General features: G+C 36.3%; 1 protein-coding gene across 1 annotated transcript in view; it reads right to left on the bottom strand.

Moving 5' to 3' along the window:
• Positions 1–10,531, bottom strand: part of LOC121410554 (cold shock domain-containing protein E1-like) — a 31,843-nt gene extending 21,312 nt beyond the window's left edge. Inside the window, exons 1-2 of the mRNA XM_041602722.1 lie at positions 10,446–10,531; positions 6,330–6,636 (exon numbers count right to left, since the gene is read on the bottom strand). Coding sequence (XP_041458656.1) covers positions 6,330–6,359 — 30 coding nt within the window. The 5' untranslated portion in view covers positions 6,360–6,636; positions 10,446–10,531. The remainder of the gene's footprint in view (positions 1–6,329; positions 6,637–10,445) is intronic.
• Positions 10,532–11,394: the final 863 nt, after the last annotated feature.

An 11,394-nucleotide genomic window follows, 5' to 3' on the forward strand; every position in this document is an offset into this window, starting at 1 on the left:
GCCAACACTTACAGAGCGCGCAAAGCGCGCTCCCTAGGGGGTGGGTGCAGGGAGGGGGAGTTTCCCCCTCCCGCGCGAAGCGCGAAGCTTTTAGTGTTTCATAAATTAAAATGAAAAGGAGCCGTTTCTCTTGTCTCTAGTACCTCCAATTCGGTTGACTATATTGCGATTTTGAACCTTGTTTTCAAAAGTGATTGTGAACACACAAAAGAGGTATACAATGGAGGAACTTAAAATGATAATAACTCCGCGCGAAGCGCGGAAGCTAAAGTGTTTTATCAATTTTTCTTGCCATAAAAAGGGTCCCGAGAAAAGGGTATTCTCAAAGATATATTGAAACTTTCTTTGGAAAGATCAGATTTGATTACAAACAATTTAGCATCAGTGCATACTTTTAACTCGCAAAACAGAGGAGAAGATTGGTAGAGGAAGATATTCCTCCCCGCGCAGAGCAATGAAACTCTGAAATTTCAAAGGGCGGACGTTTCATCAAATGTAAATATCTCTAATACCCAATCGTCTCTTATTCAATTGATTTTCTAAGATTATTGAACTTCATTACAAGGAAAATAGTGTGCATAAAGTTGAAACTTCTGTGATTTATTGAAATTATCTATCTATATAATAAAGGATGATTATTTTTTTACTTATCCTGAAGCGCTTCATTTTGAATATAAAGAAACTTAAGTGTCATTCAAAATTTCAAACTGAGGGCGCAAAACAGGACAGGAGATGAATGTATACAGGGAAATGACATGAAGTTTAATACAATTTGATAAAAAAAAATTATTGTACTTTTTTATTTAATACGACACGAATTCCATACCTTCCTCTTTTTAAATTAGGAACCTGTTTGCCCCCAAATTATGGTTGTTTATAGTAATGAGCTGAAAAGCGGGAGAAGCTGACTTTATGGAGGTGACGGCAGAAACTGATATAAAGATTTTACCCGCTCGGAGCCGACCAGACCAGAAGTTGCGCGATCAATTGAAAAAAAAAAGATAACTTCATATATTTACTTCGGCCTAACTTTACTCAAATTCATGCCCTAATGTATACAATTTTAACTTTAACTGGCAAGAAGCACATAGCTGAGGTGGAAAAACAGGGTTAAGGTGGGGGAACAATGGAGAACTTCAATATTGTCATTTAACCGCGCGCAGCGCGGAAGCAAAATTCATATAATAATTTAGAGCAAGAAGAGTGAAGGAGTTTCTCTTTTGAGAAAAAAATAAAGAATAAAAAGAAAAAACACAAAGCTACCTTTCTTCCCTTTCCTCCCTTCCCTCTTCCTTTTCTCCTCTCTTTTTTCCCTTTTTTCTTTTTGGGGACGTTTTGGGGGGGGGGGCGACCGCCCCCACCGCCCCCCCTGGCTACGCGCCTGTACTGACTCTACAGTATACATGCATGTAAACAGCATTGTATGGTTATAACAGATGTAAAAAGTAGGGGTGCATAACTTTTATTCTGAACTAAAGAATGGTGTTCGAACATAAAATACATGAACAGGCATAATAAAAGTTATGTTGAGGATTTACATGTATCAGAGTGACACACTATCCAAAACAGTCCAAATACACTCAGGGTGCATGCATAATGTCATTAATTACATGTACATGTCCTTGTTGTTTAGTATACATGTTGATTGATTAAAGACACTAAAAAGGCCACTTCCACACACATACATACATGTACATGTATTGTAGACATACATGTACATTTACATTGTAGTACAAGTACATTTAATGTAGATTATGTACATGCATGCAGCACTTGTGAAATTCATTTCTCTTGAGCCTGGAAAAGTGGAGAATAATATAAATGTTACAGCACCATGTGTTTTAAACAGTGTGTGAACTGTGTTTTAAACAGTATTTACAATATGATTTTAAAATGCTCACTCTGCCTTCAGATGTTCATGTAAGCATGCATAGCCATAAACTTGGGCATGACTCACATATCAACAGAAATCACACAAGAATGTAAACCGAACACAGCCTACAAAGATACATGTACTACTGTCATCACATAGATTTAAGCATGAAGGAATGCAGTAACATGAATCCAACATCAGCAGCAACAGCATGAGATTCAGGGGTTGCTCAATGCTGCTACATCAAACAAATTACCCCGGCCCAGACAGATACATGTACCTCTTCATAACAAAAACATGCATGAATACTGTACATGTACATGACCACATTATATTCTCATCAAGTTACACTAAACCAGCTGGAAAGTCAGGATTAACAATAACATCTAACAATAAAACAGGAAAAATAGATCTTTTATCATTTGGCCTAATTCTTCAGTCATCTCGATTTCTTTACATTTAATGCAAGTTGGCATCCATCTACATAAACACCAGTGTGCATGTACATGTAGGTCTGAACTTATGTCATCATTTCATCAACATTCGAAAAATAAAATGATTACATTACATGTCACACTGTATATTCCCATGGGACATATACTTGTACATCCTTGTGTAGTGAATTCCTTCTAAATTCTCATAAACAATTTGTAATTCCTTCATTTTCATTAAACCTAAAACGTACGTTTATTTTGAACATTACTTAGTCAACTCCATATTAGTAAAGTTCAGGATCGCACACTTTAGAATAAGAATCCAATCATATTTTGTTTGGTCTTTTATGGAGAGAGCACTTAAAATTCTTTGTGACAGATGACAAAAAAATATCCCCAAAATATGAGAATCCTATAAAAAAAATTTAGAATTGCAATAAATGATGCATTTTTTCAAAATCCATGTTATTTTCACAAAACTTTGTAAAGTTGTAGAGGAATAAAAAAAAAGAGTTAAGAGATGTAAACATTAAACAAGTGGCAATCTCACCTGCTGCCCTGCATCATGCGATTCAATATAGCAGCAGTGCTGACTTTAAAAACTACTTATTACTTAACATGGTAATTATTATTCACAAAAAACACAATTCATATAATGCTACAATCACGTTCATTGACAATAAATGATATTTGACCTAGATCATGCAACCTAAGACTTTTCGGTGATACTTGATTAGCCATATATCCAGAAACTTTGAAAGTTCTGACAGAAATCTAATATTACCTCCAAAATGGCCAAAGTTCATTGACCTTAAATGACCTTTGACGTTGGTCATGTGACCTGAAACTCGCATGAGATGTTCAGTGATAATTGATTACTCTTATGTCCAAGTTTCATGAACTAGATCCAGTCTTTGACTGTGACTCAGAGGAGACAAAATGGTAATTGGAGCAGACCTGCCAACCTCTGGTAATGAAAAAAACTTATTTCATAATAAAATGCATGGTGCGCGCACTCATCGCGGCACCCAAGCTGCATGCCAGCTAAAATGCACACTGCCCTTGCAGATAAAAAAAAGCAAAAACATTGAAACATGTGCATATCTTACCCTAATTTTAACAAATGGTTTTTAAAAAGGTTACCTGAAATTACATTAATCCACTAACATATTTGTGAAATTTTTCATGAAATAGAGACATATAGGGATGATTTTTCTCAATAAATTATTAATCATTATTTTGTAAAAAAAAATAGATTTCTTTATTTTTCAAAATCATATTTTTTTTAAAAAACAAGTGGAATGCCTCTGGCCATCTCACCTGCATCACGCGATTCAAAATAACAGCAGTGCTGACTTTGAAAACTACTATAACTCGCACAAGATGTTCAGTGATACTTGGTTACTCTTATTTCAACGTTTTATGAACTACATGTAGACCAATACATTTTACAGAGATAGGATGGTAATTCAACAAATACCCCCAATGTGGCCAAAGTTCATTGACCTCACATGACCTTTGACCTTGATCATGTGACCTGAAACTTGCACAGGATGTTCAGTGATACTTGATTACTCTTATGCCCAAGTTTTATGAACTAGACCAACATACTTTTAAAGTTTTGATTGTAATTCAACAGATACCCCCAAATCGGCCAAAGTTCATTGACCCTAAATGACCTTTGACCTTGGTCATGTAAAGTGGAACTCATGCAGGATGTTTGGTGATACTTTATTAACCTTATGTACAAGTTAAATGAACTAGGTCCATATATTTTCTAAATTATGACATTTCAAAAACTTAACCTCAGGTTAAGATTTTGATGTTGATTCCCCCAACATGGTCTAAGTTCATTGACCCTAAATGACCTTTGACCTTGGTCATGTGACATGAAACTCTAATAGGATGTTCAGTAATACTTGATTAACCTTTTGGCCAAGTTTCACGAACTAGGTCCATATACTTTATAAGTTATTATGTCATTTCAAAAACTTAACCTTAGGTTAAGATTTGATGTTGACGCTGCCGCCGTCGGAAAAGCGGCGCCTACATGTATAGTCTCACTCTGCTATGCAGGTGAGACAAAAAGTACTGTCGTATTTTGGTTGCAAAAATGTACTAAATACGCAAAAACTGGTTGGCAGCTCTGTTGGAGGGGCACAGCATTGTTCACAAATAATACAGTGCCCCTCCAATCGTCTCCTCCGGGTCACAGTCCGCCACTGACTAGATCCATACACTTTTGGAGTTATGATGGTTATTCAACAATACCATACCCCAACAGGGCCAAAGTTCATTGACCTTTGACACTAGTCATATGATCTAAAACTTACACAGGATGTTCAGTGATACTTGATTACTCTTATGTCCAAGTTTTATGAACTAGACCAATACAATTACAGAGTTAAGATGGTAATTCAACAAATTTATACCCCAACATGCCCAAAGTTCATTGATCTTAAGTGACCTTTGACCTTGGTCATGTGACCTGAAATGTGCCCAGGATGTTCAGTGATACTTGATTACTTTCATGTCCAAATTTTATGAATCAGATCCACAAACCTTCAAAGTTATGATGGTAATTCAATGAATACCTCCAACATGGCCAAAGTTCATTGACCTTTACCTTGGTCAAGTGACCTGAAACTCGCACAAAATGTTCAGTGATACTTGATTATTCTTATGTCCAAGTTTTATGAAAAAGACCAATACACTTACAGAGTTATGATGGTAATTCAACAAATGCCCCCAACATGGCCAAAGTTCGACTTTAAATGACATTTGACCTCGGTCATGTGACCTGAACTCGCACAGGATGTTTAGTAACACTTGATTGAACTTATGTCTAAGGTTCATGAACTAGGTCCATATACTTTCTAAGTTATGGTGTCATTTCAAAAACTCAACCTTTGGTTAAGATTTGATATTGACGCCGCCATCGCCGGAAAAGCAGAGCAGGCCTATAGTCTCACTCTGGCTGCAATGCAGGTGAGACAAAAATATGAATTCATGTGCTTTTTTTCAAACTATCAGCACTTTTGTTGGAGCAAATGGGCTTTTTAAAGCACCAAGTATGCACATGATCATAAGTGTTGTATCGACATGTATATAAAGTAAATTACATGTACATACTCTCCCATTCATTCAAACTCGAGGTCATCTCCGTCACACCTTTAAAAACGGTAAAATAAATGATCCTTTAACTGTAGGGGTGCTTTTACAAAATGGATTATTCTATTTAAAGCTGATCAGTTTCATAAAATAACACATCAGATCTGCAGTTAGAACGCAGATTGTGAGGAAAAATCAGCTTGATACAATTATGTACATAATCAAGGCTGATTAATCACTTGTTTATCCATTGTGAAGTAAATGTATAGTGTAAAATATGCACATATCATGATGCCCACAAACAAAACTGTGAAACATCCTTCACTAGCACTAGCCCAATATAACAAGGGTTTGACACCACAAACTTGAAGTTTTTGAAAGGTCAATCTCAAGTTGTAGTTCTAGACTAAAAGCAGGTTTGTGATTGCTTAATTCCTTTAAAAAAAATCCTTCATAGTGTTACAAACTACATTTGAAACAAAGTGAAAAATGCAATTTAGTTTAGTTTGTCAGTTTACTACATCCAAATTCCTTCCTTTATCAACATATCAAATTTAAAGCATACCATCAGGCAATATATCATGATTCTTACAATAAATTTTTGTCCTTTCTCAAACTACAACAGAGCAAAATGATTCCTTCTCTTGTCCAAGAATAGGCCTACATTTCTTATGATTCTCAGTTGAGTGCCTCTTTAAAAACTGTGTGATTGACATTTATTTTATGCCCACAAATGTGAGCAAGCTACATGTATATAGAGCCAAGGACACACAGAACTATGTTCATCTCTGCTTTACATTGTTGAATACAATGGTTTATCTTGCAACCATTGCATTCTCAAATCTGTATACAACTGAATCAATGTAATTCAAAGTATTAATTGTCAAAATGCTTGAAAAAATCAAACTTACATGCATTTTCCATTGCTGTGGACTCGCCATGTTTTATGACTGTAGTTTTGGTCTCCTGATGATAGAAACTTCAAAGAATAAGTTTGGAGTGTTTAAGTCTCTTTAATGATAAGTCAAGTTGCTATTTCAACAGGTCTTCAGTTGGCAAAGTGCTGTTTTCTAAAGTTCAAGTATAACATCAGTTGACTTGACTTCAAGATCTTAGTTTGCACGGTGCTGTGTTGAGCTGGGTTGAGGTGTTGGATGGATAGAAAGACTTTTCAGCAAGTATTGCATCTCATTGGGTATCTTGAATGAAGAAGGGGAACTGTGAAGAAAAAAAGAGAGAGGACTTTTTAAATCATTACAAGTTTACATACAGTGTACATACACAAAAGAAAAAAATATGGAAAATAGACAGTAAGAAATGTCTAGATGGTGTCCATTGGCATATTTTTATAAAGTGTTATTCAGAAGTATTCAGATGGTGATTTGAAGAATTAATAATCATAATTAAAAAACGAGTGGAATGCCTCTGGCCGTCTCACCTGCATCACGCGTTTCAATATAGCAGCAGTGCTGACTTTGAATACTACTCTAACTCGCACAAGATGTTCGGTGATACATGGTTACTCTTATGTCCACTTTTTATGAACTAGACCAATACACTTACAGAGATATGATGGTTATTCAACATAAAAACCCCAACATGGCCAAAGTTCATTGACCTTACATGACCTTTGACCTTGATCATGTGACCTGAAACTCGCACAGGCTGTTCAGTGATACTTGATTACTCTTATGTACAAGTTTCATGATTCAGATCCATAAACTTTCAAAGTTATGATGGTAATTCAACAGATACACCCAATTCAGCCAAAGTTCATTGACCTTTGACCTTGGTCATGTAACCTGAAACACGCACAGGATGTTCAGAGATCCTTGATTACTTAATGTCCAAGTTTAATGAACTAGACCAATAAACTTTCAATCAAAGTTATGATGGTAATTAAACTGATACCCCCAATTCGGCCAAAGTTCATTGACCCTAAATGACCTTTGACCTTAATCATGAGACCTGAAACTTGCACAAAATGTTCAGTGATGCTTGATTACTATTATGTCCAAGTTTCATGAATCAGATCCATAAACTTTCAAAGTTATGATGGGAATTCAACAGATATCCCCAATTCGGCCAAAGTTCATTGACCCTAAATGACCTTTGACCTTGGTCATGTGGCGTGAAACTCGTGCAGGATGTTCAGTGATACTTGATTAACCTTATGTCCAAGTTTCATGAACTAGGTCCATATATTTTCTAAGTTATGATGACATTTCAAAAACTTAACCTCAGGTTAAGATTTCGATGTTGATCCCTCCAACATGGTCTAAGTTCATTGACCCTAAATGACCTTTAACCTTGGTCATGTGACATGAAACTCTAAAAGGATGTTCAGTAATACTTGATTAACCTTATGGCCAAGTTTTATTAACTATGTCCATATACTTTCTAGGTAATGACGCCATTTCAAAAACTTAACCTCAGGTTAAGATTTGATGTTGACGCCGCCGCCGTCGGAAAAGCGGCGCCTATAGTCTCACTCTGCTTCGCAGGTGAGACAAAAATCAAACAATGCAACATTCACTTATCCTATCATTTCTGGATTGATGTGAAAATGAAATATATTATCAATACTTGTAAAAATGAAGTGAATGAAATGACAATGAATCATCACTCTTTGGTTAGATATCATTTTGAATTTCACACAAGTTTAAAAGCTTAAAAGTAAAACTATATTATAGATTGTATGTTTAGTGTGGTACCCTAATTCTGCGCAAGTGTCCCTGTCCATGTATACACGTATCTGCACAATTCTAAGAAAAGTAATTCTGCGTCCTGCAACACCAGTCCAATGACCACAAACTTTACACTTGCAATTCAAGGAAAGATATGAATTCACTTAAAAATCTGAGTCGAAATAATATTTAATTTCATTTTTTATGCATTTCATGTAACGGCCTCAAAATGTGGCCATTCAAAATGCAAAATCCCTGAATTACATGTAGGCCTATATTTGAATACTGAAGTGGATGGGTAAATCTCTACAAAACTTTTGTCCACGAGGTTAGATCACACTTCTTTAGAAAGTTTTCCAGCACAGCGTGCACTCATTGTGGAATACAATTTGAGATCGCGATACCGGCAGGTCACAAGATAGCCGTTCAGATCATATTTAGAAAAAAGAGCACAAGTGACTAAAATAGATGATCGTATGTCTTCCCTTTCCCCGGCTACCATTATTGATGAAACTTCATTTGCAAAAAATTAAAAGCGAAGTTTCATCAATTTTTAGTATGATGGGGGACCTAGGCTAAAGCTACGCAATTTGTTTACAAAGGATAAAAACTGTGCCAATTTTAATACTTGAACAAATTATCTCTCACTAATTTGTGGCAAATATTCTAAAGATCATAAACCAAGAAGAAAATATCACAAAACTCACAAATACGAAAATCATGCCGTGTTTCCCAAATACCTCTTAATTTCATCGCCCGATGTAGACGGGGTCCTAATCTAAAGCTACGCACTCGATTTATCATGCAAAAAAAATTATTTCCTATGCCTCAAATAATAAAATAAGTTGATAATTATTATAGGAAAAATGAAATTAAAGTAAATGTAACTCCAAAATTCCAAAGAGTTGTGGATTTTCTCTGCATTTAGAGATTAACTGCAGCCTCTGTAGAACAAATTGAATAGGAATCGTTTGTCACTCTGCAGTCACAATTCCACATAGAGTGCTTATTTGCCATTGAAAACTGCATGCGCAATGACCGAGTGGTGCGTAGCTTTAGGACCCCCAAGGCCCCAACCATACAAAATGTTAGGAAATATTATAAAGAACAAAATAGAAAATGATTACAAGTATTGAATTCATATTTTTAGTGTAATCCAAAGACAAAAAAAAGGCTTCAAAAAGATAAACTGTCCGGAGACCCGACCCCCCCCCCCCATCCTACCGTACCGTATACCCAGTTGTTGTGTATCCGGACGGGTTGTGTGTCCGGACGATCAATTTTAGAATGTCATTTGGAAAAATTTACAAGCGAAGTTTCATCATTTTTTAGTACAAAATGTTAGGAAATATTATAAAGAACAAAATAGAAAATGATTACAAGTAATGAATTCATATTTTTAGTGTAATCCACAGACAAAAAAAGAAGGCTTCAAAAAGATAAAGTGGCCAGACACCCGACCCCCCAGCATACCGTGTTAGGCTTTAAAGGACAAGTCCACCCCAACAAAAACTTGATTTGAATAAAAAGAGAAAAATTCAACAAGCATAACACTGAAGATTTCATCAAAATCGGATGTAAAATAAGAAAGTTATGGCATTTCAAAGTTTCGCTTATTTTCAACAAAATAGTTATATGAACGAGCCAGTTACATCCAAATGAGCGAGTTGATGACAGCATCACTCACTCGCTATTTCTTTTGTATTTTATTAGCCTAGGCCTATATGAAATATTTTTATTTTCTCCTCATTGTCATGTGAAATGAAGTTTCATTCCTCCCTAAACATGTGGAATTCCATTATTTTAACATTTTATGCTTCAGGCAAGGAGGTCCTAATCGTCAAATTCTTAAAATTGAAATATTCTATAGGCCTACCTAGGGCCTAATTCAAACAATAAAAAACAAAAGAAATAGTGAGTAACATCGACTCTCTCGATCATTTGGATGTAACTGGCTCATTCATATAACTATTTTGTTGAAAATAAGCGAAACTTTGAAATGTTATAACTTTCTTATTTTACATCCGATTTTGATGAAATTTTCAGCATTGTGCTTGTCTGATTTTTCTCTATTGATTACTTAGAATCAACATTTTTTTGAGGTGGACTAGACCTTTAACGAATGTACCGGTACAGTACCGGCACGCTAGCTAGCGCCGCGACGAATTCATTTGGCTTCAATCAGAGAACAAGAAAAATAGTCTACAAAATAACAAATCATTTGTTTCGAAAGAAGTTCAAAATAGTTTAATAGCTTAAAAAATCAACACGGCAAATTTGAAGTAAAGGACGTAGAGTCAATTTAAGTCGAAACAAAACTTAAATTTTATTTTTTCTCACCTCAGGCTCAACACCGCACAACAGCACTTGTGCCCTCGCCTCCGCCATTTGCATTAGTGGAAGTGCAACACGCGCGCGCGCGGGCGTGCGCGGGCGTACGCGTGCGATGTGGATGAGAGGGCGCCTAGGGGCCAGCGCCAGAGGGGGGGGGGGTGCGGATGCAGCCATGGGTGCAGCCACAGGATACTATCTTACGTATACGTAAGCTCCCGAAGCAAAGGGTGCAGTAGTGAAAAAAAAAAAGAAGAAAAGGAGAAAAGTAAAAGGAAGGGAAATCGGAACAGAAGCAGGGGGCACATTTTTCTGAGGAAAATTTAACAATAAAAAAGAAAGGTTTTTCAACCAGAAATTATTTAAGGACATATTTCATCCGGCCCCTAGCGACACAAAGGCCTACCCAACATGAACCAACCAACCTTTGTTCCATATATATATACTGAAAAAATACAAGGTCAAATATGCCATCTTCCGCTATCCTCCTGGTGCCGCCCCTGATCAAAAAGTTGCTCAGTACAGGTGTAACAGTAGTGAAGGTGTAAAATTAAAAAGAGGTAACATTACATGTGAAGAGGGTCAAAGTCAAGAGATTAAAGAGTTAATCAAAGAGGGGTATTTCAGGGGCCTAGTAGGAGTCAGTGGCGGTGGGGGGGGGGGGGGCAAGAGCCAAAAGTTTCCCGGTCATATCGGTATGAACATGAATTTTTAAGGGCAAAGCACAATGCATGATAAGTCCCGCTAGCCCCGAGAAAAAAACAATCACCTTTTCATGAGAATCTAACTTTGAGATTAATTTTGACATAGTATGCAGATAATATGATATCTTACATCTGCCTTTCTTTTCCTTTCATTTTCTTTCATATTTTCTTTTTTTTTGTTCTCGGTTGTAGAACTTTTGGAGCCAGTGCTATGCGGATCGGGACCGGGCAAATGGCGGCACCAGGATTTTTAA

The sequence above is a fragment of the Lytechinus variegatus genome, chromosome 3 (genome assembly GCF_018143015.1).
Source record: "Lytechinus variegatus isolate NC3 chromosome 3, Lvar_3.0, whole genome shotgun sequence".
Classification (NCBI taxonomy): domain Eukaryota; kingdom Metazoa; phylum Echinodermata; class Echinoidea; order Temnopleuroida; family Toxopneustidae; genus Lytechinus; species Lytechinus variegatus.